At 36.2% G+C, this 13,867-nt stretch overlaps 1 protein-coding gene across 4 annotated transcripts in view; it reads right to left on the reverse strand.

Annotated features, from left to right (window-relative positions):
- LOC145694337 (peroxisomal acyl-coenzyme A oxidase 3-like) overlaps positions 1-13,867 on the reverse strand; it is a 91,828-nt gene that overhangs the window by 34,733 nt on the left and 43,228 nt on the right. For 3 of the 4 annotated variants that reach the window (XM_081770453.1, XM_081770456.1, XM_081770455.1), the window contains exons 3-4: positions 12,776-12,934; positions 7,040-7,186 (exon numbers count right to left, since the gene is read on the reverse strand). In XM_081770453.1, coding sequence (XP_081626579.1) covers positions 7,040-7,186; positions 12,776-12,934 — 306 coding nt within the window. Of the gene's footprint in view, positions 1-3,022; positions 3,170-7,039; positions 7,187-12,775; positions 12,935-13,867 lie in introns of all 4 variants that reach the window. The other variant, XM_081770454.1, reaches the window with a different exon arrangement.

The following is a 13,867-nucleotide window of genomic DNA, read 5'->3' on the forward strand; positions in this document are numbered from 1 at the left end:
TTTAAAACTTTTTTCTGTAAAAAAAAAATGGTTAAAAAGCATTCCATTAAGTATCTAGATTCTCATATTTATTAATGTATGCAGGTTAATATCTGAGTAATAAAGCTATTATTATTAATTTCCTGTGTGTAGTACCCTAATTTGTAGTTTGTCCAGTTTTTACACACGTGATGAATCACAGAAAGAAACTGATCAATTACTGACCTGTCTAATTATATCATAAAGTTAGAAATAATGTACTTACGAGCAGAGCAGACAGACAGAATCTTTATTAAGCTTATTACTAATATTATTATTATTATTAGCAATAATAATAATAACGATAACTAAACTCCTGGCGCAACAGCCCTTAGAAGGCCTGGACTTAAGGCACTCATTCCTATGGGGTGATGTGTTGTCAACCGATCGGCTATCCTCGCCTTCCTGGACTGCAGTTCGCTACTTTTTTCTTTCAAGTAGCTTTCAATTGAACTGACGACGCTGGGTGGACGCCGCAGCTCCAACACCGTCTGATGAGTACGATCTGACCAGACCCAGGACTGCTTGCCTTCGCTGATCTTACGGGGAGTGATATTCCAATGGCTAAGACGTTGGCAATAAAATAATAAATGCATATTGAAATAGTGAGGAAATTAGCTAGGAAATATAGATAGTACTAAACTGACTCCCTGGATCTACGGTCCATGAGAGGCTGTGCCTGTCCAATGTCGCAATACTACAACCATCAGCTACGCATTGAAAATATTCGAGATAGGAAGATCTCGGTTTTCAAACTGAGTTGCTATTCCTTTACGAAGTGCTCGAAGTGGAAGATCTAAGGAAGTATACCCCGCATTGCCTTTACGTCATTTATGGGAAAAACATAATGCAAAAGCTTGGATCGGGAGTAGAGAAGTTTTGTTCTATTCGATAATATTTGCATACTTCCCGACATAATTTACATCAAAGTAATTTGTGTTTTAAGCTGAACAAAATAGAATAAAATAGCTTTCATATATTGTCACATGATGTGGGCTGATTGCAAAGCCTAGCTACCGAAATGTATGTTCTTCAATCACGCTGTAAAAGCTAAAAATGCCAGACGGAACAAACGCTGTACGATGCTACTATGACAACAGTAATGGGGTTAGCCATACTGAGAACTTTCTACAGTTCTACCTAAGTTAGAGCAGCAACGCCGAAATCTAGTTACAATGAAGGATTTATGGTAGGGAGAAGTAAACTCTTAGATCTTGACCTTCGAGGAAAAATTTGGTTATGTTCTGTCGCATACTATAGATACGTATATTGGATCCCTCTATCACCTGTATAAATTTGACCCAAAAGGTTATGGACACCCTGTATAACAAAAGTAATTCAATGTAGACAAGATGAGAGTACTTCACTAGAACTAAGGAGAAAGACTGTTGTGTTTTAATCTCAGTACAATTATGAGTGGGGAAAGTTTCCAATTTACTGTATCCAATTACTGAAGTGATTGCGATTACTACAACAGGATTAGGAATACTAGTTTATGTATTTGCAGAATATACTATGAGAAATTAAGACAAACCGTTAAGAAACACTAGCAGAATAAATCCGACATTTTTTTCTATTGTAGTGATCTTTTCTTTCTGATCTTAGCACGATTTTAGTAATTATGTAACAAACATCGTCTGCGTAGATATATGACATAAGAAAAACGTCTTCTTCTTTCTACACTGTAATTAGCTATCTTTCTCATCTGACAACTACTGGAAAGTTCAAACTCATATGATTATATTCCTACAGGCTAAAGACGATGATGTGACAAGCTAGGTGGGGATCGGAATAATCCGAGAAAACGAACGGACTTGGTATTTTTCGATCATAAACATTTGACCCAATCGCCAAACTTTATAGGAAAAATACATTACCCTCTAAATACCGCTCAAAAGTTTTTGAACACCCCGGATTTTTGTAAGCATTTATTGCGATCCTATTTGTTATTTTGCACGAGAACTTTGTCAGCCCTGCATCAGAGGTACTCCTGCCTATAGCATCAAATTTGACGACAGTTGAATCGAGGTCTGGGAGATACTGCAGATGATATGTCAAATTATAACTCTTAAAATTGAAACCAAAATAGATAATTTGATATAGATATTGCATAGTAAGACAAAAATGTGGCAACTGAGGCAAGATATTAGTTTTGTTAAGAAAGTGTAGATATAAAGGGTCAATGTAGTGACAAAAATTTGAAACAGAAAGTAGCTTTCTAAATTTTGCAGTTCTTTATAGCTTGTTGACATGCTAACGTTTAAAACGCCAAAAATACCATACGTTGAAAAGTGTTTACGATGGTTTGGTATGCTCCAGTTTTGCCTCGTTGACAGTAACGACGAGGATTATATATACGCTTGCACCGAGCGACAATTGAGCAGAGAAGAACGTATATTCACGTCGTAAACATTTTTCAAATAATGGCGTTTTTAGTTTTTCTTTTTTTATAGCCAACATATCTATAAAGTATAGATAACTGCAAAATTTGGAAAAGGATTTTTTTTTTTTTTTTTTTTTTTAAATTTTGTCACTGCATTGACCCTCTATGTCTACACTTTCCAAACAAAACTAATATCTTGCTTCACCTTCCACACTTTTGTCTATACTATGCAATATCTATATCAAATTCTTTTTGGGTTTCAATTTTAATAATTATGATTTGACATATCATCTGCAGTACTTCTCAGACCTCGATTCAACTGTCGTTAAATTTGATGCTATAGGCCGGAGTACGTCTGATGCAGGGCGGTAAATATCTCGTGCAAAATAATAGGATGACAGTAAATGGTTACAAAAGTCCGGGGTGTTCGAAAACTTTTGAGCGGCAGGGTATATAAAAACATGTATTTTTTAAATCAAATAGTGACTAGAAAGGTATTAAAAGCGTATAAAAAGCCACAAAAAAAATTTATGTCATGCCATAATTATATTTAATTAAGACTGAAAAAAAAATGTAACTTTCAGCTACAGGACATAACCATAACATCTCTCAATTATTTACCTCTAAACGCTCTAACTGTGTTAGAAATTTATAATGTCTTTCACTGCCCATGGCCAGGATAGCATTCTCGTAGTATGTAAAAGTGAGAACATGTTTCATGCTTAGAGATGGATCATACTGCATCAAAGTACTACTGTATGTAAAAGTCTACAACAACAAAAAACAAAAACGAAAGTAAGAAGTACAGTGCAATGTATTACCTTTTATAGTTAATTTTAAAACAAGCAACAAAAGTTCTCTTTTTCAGTTGAAGGGATTGACACAAAAGCAAGCTGATTTCACGGTATGTACAGCCTACGAATTATAACGCAACACCCGAATTCATATATTTAGTATTGAGTGAATTTTGTTAGCATATTGAAAAGAAAAAAAAATCGAGCAACATTCTACAGACATGACTAAATGAATGCATTAACTAACATTGATCGACAATGTTCCCTGAAAACCCTAAAAGGACTTTATATATATATATACTAGTGTTCAAAACTTAAGGACGAGATAGATGAAGTAACGAACTATTGTATAGTAGATGAAATTCAATGAAAGCCCGGCAACATATTGCCAGATGTCTTCCACAGTGCACAGAAATAAATATGTCGCATGGTATGAAGTCAGTGAGACCATGGCGCCAAATGGCCCTGCTTCCTCAAAAAGACGTAGTGGAATGAAAGGAATGAGACAATTTGTATCTGTCAGAGAATTGTTCAAGTGCACCGTGGTAGTGTCACTCATAACATAGCTAGGAGACAACATTTGAGTGACTTCACACGGGGAAGAATCATTGGGAAACTGGAAGAAGGACGAAATGTTACGAGAGTGGCCCTAGAGTTTGGTATAACCCACAGAATTGTTTCACGTGCATGGAGAGCGTTCCGAACCATAGGCAATGCTTTGCGAAGATGTGGCGACCGACCACGGTCAACTACAGTAGGGAACGATAACTACATTGTACAACAGGCAAAATGGGATCGTGTCAAACAGCGGGTGCAACTGCAAACATATTTAAGAAGACTGGACGGTGCTCAATCTCACGCTCCACAGTGGTACGTCGCCTGCATAGGGGTGATCTGTTTGCCCAACGGACATTATGTTGTGTTCTCTTAAAAAAACACATCGACGTCAGGACTGGATCCTGAGCTTTTGCCTCTCTTGAATGTATTTTTATTCTAGTCTATGTTTCTCTTAGTCAGAACTGTCACATAGACGAATGACCTGGTAAATGCCGCCATATACTGTGTTATTCACAAAATGACTTTTGTCATCCGAAAAATGCTTGTCAGTATTTGTGGGTGATTTGCAGCTAACCAGACACCCAAAGCTTTTTGCAACTTTGTTCTGACTATATGACAATACAGACCAATACGCAAAGAAAATCCAATTCTCTTCCACTAAGTTGTGACCTTATTTGTTGAGTTATGATGTAAATCGAAAAGCTTTTTCCCTTAATTTAATTAATTCCAAATTAGGTGAAAAGAATCGATACTCTAAGAAAAAATTGGAATACACTATATATATTATACTCCAATGTTTAATATGCGTACGTGTGTCACAATGATATATAATAAATACTATTTAGAGCTATATACTATGATATAAAGGCAAACCGTTTTATGACGAAATTACAATAGAGGGTCAGAAGTCTCAACAATTCCTAGGTTGATAGGAAAGTCAAACTGAATGGTTGTAATGTGACGTGCTCTAATAAAAGATGCAATCATGAGTAAAATTTTAAAAAATGAAATCTTCCAGTTTAATGTCCCATGTTATGCCTTTACGCTATGGGAGACTATGATTAAAGCACGTGAATGATGGTGGAATGAGAAAATGGGAGGAAACAGGAGTACCCCCGAGAAAACCCATAGACATGATATCGTTCACCACAAACTTGCTGGGCTGAGAATTGAAGCAGGGACCCCACGTACCAGAGATAAGCGCTCTTACCGTGCTAAAATTTTAACAGTACACAGATGGATTCAATACTTCAACTGGGCTGTTGATGAACGTAATCTAAAAGAACTGAGTTAAAGTATTGAAACAGATGAAGTCGAAATAACACAATACTACAGTTCTCAAAATGTGCTGAATAATACAAGAAATGGAGAAGAAAACGTGCATTTTATTCAGGTTTAGAGACATTATAATTTGAAGTCACATAATTTTCTTTTCAGTGGCTTCCTGACAGAAAGAAAAAATGAAGATTATACAGCGTGGTCCATAAGTCGCTTGACATTATCAATTTTCTGTTCTCAGTTGAGTGGAGTAGTAGTAGCTGACTAACATAAACAACACGTTCAAACCATAATTATGGTATTTCGTGACAGTACATAGGTCGTGAATAATACGTTGTAAGGAGTGATTATATAAAGGATTTATACCTTGCTGCATTGGTAATTAAGTTCACAAGAACAGGAAATTGTCACAGATGTACACTCATGTCCAAAACGATTGTCCCATGTCTATAACTGTCTTCTTGTAAGAATATAATAATTTGATAATGATTTTGCAGGGTACTTTTAATACTGATACTATGTGTATAATCGGGAAATGTATATTTGTGGTAAATTTCACAGGAAAAGAATTATAAATACGAAAATTAGAATGAGTAAAACTAAATGTTACTAAATGGACAAGAAAGTTTTATTTTCGTTTAATTGTTCTTATTTACTGCTCTTTTCACATGAAATATGCCATATACATGCCTTTGCCGATTATATACCTATTAACATAAGAAATACCTGGCGGATTTGTTATCAAATTATATTCCTACAACATATTTATAGACATGCGACAATAATTTTGGACATGAATGTACATCTGTTCGAATTTCAAAGTGATGGTCGTCAAGATGTGATCAAGTTGTCTGTCCAGCTGTTATATCTGGGAAATAATGAAATGTGATTTTTTCTGAAGAAAGAAAGAAAAAAAAACGATCTAGAGCATTTCACAGAATGTACATCTTCTGAATTGATAAGTTATCATCATCCAACAACACTAGTGATGTAATATGTTTTTCTGTGTTAAAAAAGTAATTTGTTTGTGCATTCAGGATAATAGAGGTCACTTTGAACATATAATGAAATGAAATCTTTCAGTCTAACGTCCCATGATTATGCTCTTTAAGCTAAGGGAGACGATGATTACAGCAAGTGAATGATTATGTAAGACTTGGTGGAATGAGAAAGTAGAAGGAAATCGGAGTATTCTGAGAAACAACACTGACATGATGTTGCCCCCTATAAACTTACTAGACCGGGGATCGAACCAGGGACCCCAAACACCAGAGGTAAGTGTCCTACCACTAAGCCCCCAAAGGTAATTTTGGACACCTGATTTAGGTAATCTAGTTTAAAATTATGAAACAACTGGTAATAATTTCATAGTTTTCTATTTAATATAAATTAATTTTCAACCCATTTTTGTCATGTGACTTAAGGTCCAACCTGTATTTCCAAATACAAGTAAATGAGATTGAGATACTAGAGTGAACCTGTTAACTGAACGATCCCTACGAGTGTGAGTGAATAAAAGCAAGAATAAAGGAACAGTGTATGACGGGAGCAAATATGGGCAGCCACTTCTTAGATGTTTACCAATAACTTGGAATCAATCAACTGGCTAATTGTAAAACAGTTTTCAATAACTCGTATAGAATTTGGATCATTCGAAAGTTGTGAACAAGTGTCAGATATTATTTACAAAACATGTACTGAAGTAGAAAATAACTTTTTCATTTCTACTACAAGTACTTTTTTTGTTTTTGTTTGTTTGTTTCGTTGTACAAGGAAAGTATAAGAAAATCTGGATTATGTAGGAAACCTTTGTACTGCTAAATCAGCCCACAACCGCATGTTAGTAACACAACAAGGAATTACCTAATTTTTGGCATCAATAAATTTTACAACAAAACTACGTTCTTTTCGCGTCAATCCCCACAACTTTCTACTAGCGTCTCATCAAACGGAAAAGAATTGCACTGTTCTGATTACCATTCATATTCTGAATTGCATCCTCATTTACCTCCAGATTCTGAGATTTATTCAGGAAGTGAAAGTGTCTTTCACTTCCCATTGATTGGATGGCATTCTCATAGTATGAAAAAGTAAGCCCAAGCTTCATACTTAATGATACATCATACTGCATCAGAGTACTACCGTACGTAAAGGCCTGTAATATATAAAAAATGTTATAGTAATCAGAACATTACATTATATAGATAAAAATTGTATTTATAAGCAAACAAGACGCTGTGATTATTTACACTTAAATGCCAAAAGTTATGGGATAACAACCTAATGACGTGTGGGACCTTCTACAACATGGTGAAGTGCAGCAAAAACAAACGTATCAGGGACGCGACGAGTCGATGATAGTTCGCTGGAGGAATGTGCACCCATGCAGCCTTGATTGCTGTCCACAATTCGGTAGTTTCTACAAGTGGAGTATCCTAGGAAGGAATGGTCTATTCAATGATATCCCATGTGTGCTCGATAAAGTTCAAGTCCCAAATTCTATCGTGTTAAATCATGTGTTGGAAGTGACCAGAATGTTCCACAAACCAGTCGCGCCATTGCAGTCTGCTGACATGACACATTGTCATTCTGAAAAGTACAAGTAGTCAAAAGTGGCTGTAGACGGGCACAAAATAGCTGGACATAGCGATGACCGTCAATGTCCGGCTCAAGCGGAACCAAACCATGCCATGTAAACATGTCCCAAACCATTCGGAGCCTTCACTAGCTTAGAGAGTGTCTTGTTGACAACTTAGTTTTATGGTCTCTGCGCGTACCAATTGGATACGTGACTCTTCTAACTACGTTACACGTTGCTGGTTCTCTAAGGCCCAATCTACGTCCCATGTGAACCACCGCTTTCGATGTTCAGCGGTTAGTAGCGACCAGAGATGGTCATTTTTCCTAACCCTCCCTCACCCTCAATTGACGCCCTCCCCTCACACTCACCCTCCATTGATGCCCTCACACTCGCCCTCCCTCACACTCACCCTCCATTGACGCCCTCCCCTCATCCTCCCTCACACTCACCCTCCATTGACGCCCTCCCCTCACCCTCCCTCACACTCACCCTCCATTGACGCCCTCACACTCACCCTCCCTCACACACCCTCCATTGATGCCCTCACGCTCACCCTCCCTCACACTCACCCTCAATTAATTTATCGCCCTCACCCTCAACTACTAAAATGAGGGTGAAGGTGGCCCTCATGAGGGCAAAATGAGGGAGGATGACCATCTCTGGTAGCGACATTCGCGTCGGTCTGTGGCTACAATTCCTCATAAAGACCAAATTGCACTGCACTGACCAGTGAGACAAGTTACTGGAACGTCCTGCATTTGTTCGCTGTCAATTCACGCACTGTTACTTGTCTATATGCACGGCCCAGTCCACCCAGACATGGCCAGACACGGTCATTCAGCACATGCGGGCGGCTACTGCGGTGTCCCTGATGGGTCGTAATGCTTCCATGTGGTGCTCATAGTTCACGCTTGAAATTGTGGAGTGGGAAAGTTCAATCTCTGGACGACATCCGAAATCGAATGCTCCATTCGTCTAGCACCAAAATCATCTTGCGCTCAAACGCCAATAATTCATACCTGGGCTCACAACTTATAGCTCTGAAACTGCTTCGACCTTTTTTCCGCGATGTTCCCACAACGTCAACTAGTTCCCCACCGCTATCCCATGACTTTTGGCACTTATGTTCATTACTGAACGACGATACTATTTAGTATTTATCTATAAATCTTGACTGTAAAATATATTATCCTTGGATATGAAAGTCCACACAGTAATATCAATATTGTAAGAACTTAAGAAACTAAACTGACGAACTATTACAATATTCATTTGGACTAATCTTGGTATACGTCTATCACTAAGTAATTGTCACATGAATTGTGAAGCTGGCGGGATGGCCAGAAGAGACAGCCAAAATTTAATTTGAGTTATACCAATTAAATTTTAAAATGGATGTTGATGGGTTGCTAATTAATTGGTCCTGCTGAGGACTACACGATGAATCATGGACAACAATACAGATTTTTTTTACACAATTGAAAAAGAGAGAAAGAAAACAACATGGGAAAAATGGAGACAAAAATACCCAACGCAATGGATATCCAAATTTCCTTCATTGTATTTGATGATAATTATTTAAAGAGAAATCAATACTCTGGAGATTTCCAACATTTTATGTTTTACTAAAATGAATCGGTTACTCTGTAATCCCCATATGGTATATTAACAGGTATTGAAGATTGAAAAGCAATAAATGAGAATTGGGTTGAGTTGATTTTGAGTTTAACGCCCCGTTTAGCAATAAGGCTATACGAGACGTGGACCTACTGAGTAACGTAGAATTCGAACCACATGAGCTCCTGCCGGGAATCGAATCCGGTTCTCCCACACCAAAGGCGCGTCCGCTAACCGCTTAGCCACCAAGGAGCTCTAAGAATGAGAATTATATAGTCCCAATGTTCACTAGCTCAGATTACGAGAATAAGTAAGATTTTCATTATTATAACTTAAATTATGCTTTATTCAACATATTTATTCCGAAAGTATTTTTTAATTTCTTTTTTAAATAATGGGCCTGATTTTGTATCCTTCATTTTGGGGGGCAGTCTATTGTAAGTTTGAGCGATATTATACTTTATATATAGGTGATTCAATTAACATTGTCTTTTTCAATTTTATTCCTTTTTCTAGTATTATAATTATGGACTTCTAATTAGTGCTTTATGTAATATAATTAGTAAAGGTATGCCAGCAAATTTATCGTATAAAAAATGAAAGAATGGAGTATTAGTATGTGTAGGCCAAAAACAGTAAAAAGTGTATTGAATTCATCACGTTATTCACAACTAGAAAAGAAGCTGATAATCACTGTTGATAACCTTAAGGTGGCAAACGTTGCACAATTCAGGGAAGTTTCGAGTAATATCACGAAAAATTTCAGAGTGATTTTGTGAAAGTTCAAATTTTTAAGAACTTAACTTCTGTTGCTGATAATATTACGGTATTTGTATATATATTTTTTTATTACAACTTCTATACCACAACGATGGAAGCCACGAGATGTTATGAGCTTGATGTTCGCTGAGGAAGCTAGTGAACAAGAGCCTACAAAATGAAGACGACATTTCAGTAGGAGATAGAACGATTAGATGTATACGGTTTGCAGATGATATAGCGCTTGTTGCAGAATTTGAAGAGAAAAGTAATACGATGATAGAAATCTTGGGTAAGGGCTGTGAAGAATACAGGATGAAAAGTGTTAGAAAGACAAAAGCCATTGTGATAGGAACGAAGGGGTCAAATATAGAAGTAGAAGGGGAGAAAATAGAACGGGTGACTAGGTTTCGATACCTGGGTAATATTATTAGTAAAGATATGAAGTGTGAAGGTGAAATAAAAGCAAGGATAGGAATAGCGAAAGAAGCCTTTAGGAGGAAAAAAATACTATTTTGTGGGACCTTGAATAAAGAGTTGAGAAAAAGACTCATAAAATGCTTAGTGTGGAGTATTATGCTATAGGTGTCAGAAACATGGACATTACTCAAAACTGATGAGAAACGACTAGAAACTTTCGAAATGTGAGTGTGGAGAAAAATAGAGAGAATTAGCTGGATCGAGCGGAGAGCGAATGAGAGGGTCTTAGAAATGGTAGGGGAGAAGAGAACAATTTTGTATATTATTAAGAAGAGGAAGATAAACAGGTTGGGGCATTGGAGAAGAAGGAAATGTATCATGAGGGACGTACTAGAGGGTATTGTGGCAGGAAAGAGAGGGAGGGTGCGAAAGAGACTACAATTAATGGACGATATAAAAACAGAAAAAACATACGAAGAGGTTAGCGGAAGACCATGGAGCATGGAAGCTTCTCAGTTGCAGCACGTGACCTGCCAATAATGGCAGAATACCTATGATGATAAGAAAGAAGATGATCAAAGTTCCCGGCAATTACTAAATAACACACGTATACCAAGTGAATATCATTACTCTAACTTAAGACAACGTCAGGCAATCTATGCACAATCGAGACTTGGTGTTCAGTAGTTTTTCAATATAAGAAAAACCAAACGAAAGACTCCTGAACGATAATTACTCATTTTTTATAAATACGATCTAATACTAAAGAGGTTGGAACAATAAAACTTCGTTTCGGATAACTTGGATGCTTCTTGGATGTCAAGATTTGGTTTTCACTGAATTACATTTTCTAAAAGCATTGTCAAAACAATAAAAACTTAAGCTACTAATAGGTAATAGAGATAGAGACGGAAAGTAAATAAAAATGCCAATAAAAATATGTATGTTCCGTATACTACTAAATTGAGTCTGAAAACGTGTAATTTGAACACGGCGTATGTCTTCTTATTTTTCCCGAGTAACCTGATAAACATGTTGAGAGTCTAACATACTAAAAATAATACAAAACTTACCAGTTTTCTTGTTTGTTTTTCAGAAGTGAAAGGAGGTAATGAAATGAAACTTACCACAATCATAGATAATGTTATTCTACAATAGAAAATATGAAACTGAAGAATTTCCAGTGTTACCATCCATAGAAATACAGTGTTGCCAGAATAATATTTCCCCCAAAATCTAAGTTAAGGCAGCGACTAGAGAAACTAACTCAACTGCATTTGATTACGTATCATGTTTTGGTATCCTCTGAACTCAAAACAGAGTGGATGGAACACAGTCAGAAAGCACTAAACATGAACATTGAATTCAATGGAAAATTAATGGGAAAAAAAATGAAGTTCACATATCTCACAAACTATAAAAAGCACATGGCTAATTAAAAGCTTATTGCAAAGACTTAACGAAGAGCTTAAAAACATGTATTTCATGTAATGTAAATATGGATAGAACATTGTCAAACGTCAAGTTGTTTGAGTAAAATTAATAATAATGATAAAGTATATAGATCTTCTGCGAATTACCCAGAGTGCCCCACGTGGAAGTTACGTGCTTGAAATGTCTCACATCGGATTTGAAATTTCCAGATTCGATTTGGCACGCAACGTGACGTTTGACCTGATCACGTGACAGTCTGGTTCTTATGGCAAACCGGATAGCCCCTTTGAGGAATAAAAAGGAACATAAAAGTAAGGACTGTTTTCGTGCCAATAGTAGTTAGGATTAACCAGGTAAGAACTTAGTCCGCCGGCATTAAGGAAGGAAGAAGTAATACCCCAAAATCGTTTGCAAGACTTGCATGTTGCTGGATGTTTCAGGTAAGAAGTTACTATTCGCTTTAGATAGTTAATATGCATTCCAGAGTTTCTGTAAGTAATTTATCTGTAACTTGCCTGTTTTATTTTACTATGGTGTTTTGAAAACCGTACTATTGGCAAGTCGTATTTTACACGTCCGATATATTTCTCTTTGTCACTCATCACTTACTATATCGTTTTGACAATACCTTCAGAAGCAAAGTAAGAATTTGATGTGAAAACATTTTTCATACAATATGTATTAAGAATACTCAAGACCAACATTTGCTCCTTTCTAGTGCGTTGTATGATTTTCTTGATCATAAACTTAGAAGCTCATTACAAACACGCTTAAAGACAGATCCCATAAAACTGTTTAATTACAACAACAATTAAATATTATATAGGGTACCTATCAATGAATGAAGCACTGGCGACTGAATTTTGTCAGCGCAATTCGTAGCATTTCGAATAAGTTCTATTCGAAAATTCAATTTCTAATCAAATATCTTACTTTCCGTAAATCGTCTAAAAATTCTTCCATTGGTAGAAGATCTAACTTTTTTAACCGATACATTCGTAGTACTGTTAGGCGTCTATACTCTTCCAATGACGGAGTGGATGTCCCATGCTGAAATATAGGATCACTTTCCAATGCTCGCCAAATTTTCATCTGAAAAAGAAAATAAATTTTATGTATGGTACATTCTTTGACAATAATTTTTCTTACGTAAGTTCAATTAATTCCAACTACAAGAAAAAAAAATTAAAACCTTATTTACTTTATACTTTTAGCGTGTATGTATTTATCTATATGTTTATATGTTTGGGGCCAATTCTTGCGACAATATCTCGGAAACCACAAGCTCTAGAAAGATGCCGTTTTCACTGATCGATTGCAAATGTTGTGTAGATTTTTCAGTTCTATTTGAATATTTTTAAAAAACGGCCGTTATTTCTTTATTACATATTTTATGGGTACACTGTAAGTATTGAAATTTTAAAAGGTAAAGCATTTTATCCTGTAAGTTATACATTCCAACACCACACATTTGTATACGGGGTTAGTATATCTCTCCGGCATTTGTTTCATGTCCAAATGATACTGAAAAACGAAAGATAACCATTTCTCCAGTTTAATGGATTTTTATTCTTTGGAGTGTTTTGCCCAATGAATACCATACATAACTGAGATTATAATTAATTTTGTATGTAATGTATTTGCTTATTAGATAATGCATGCAAGAAGAAAGAAAATACTGATCATACATGAATTAGAAACTCCAACCGGAAGCAGACAGGGTGCGAGATATTGAAACAATAATGGAAAAAAATATCCCCTTTATGATACCCCTTGCCAATTTTCATTAAGGCATCCTTTACCTGTGTCTGTAAAGGAACATGTACAGATCCCTTGTGAGAAATGACAAGGAGATTCATTCTCATATGTGAATGATGCGCTGGGTACAGAGCGCGGTTTAGCTACTTATATTTTAAATTTTTTAAGTGTGTGTTTGTGTGTATGTATATATGCTTCTCAAAATATAAGAAATTACATTAGAAATGCCCGGGAAAGCAATAAAACTTGTGGTGCTTCAAAATCTGT

The sequence above is a fragment of the Thermobia domestica genome, chromosome 9, assembly GCF_964235325.1.
Source record: "Thermobia domestica chromosome 9, izTheDome1.hap1.1, whole genome shotgun sequence".
In the NCBI taxonomy this organism is placed as follows: domain Eukaryota; kingdom Metazoa; phylum Arthropoda; class Insecta; order Zygentoma; family Lepismatidae; genus Thermobia; species Thermobia domestica.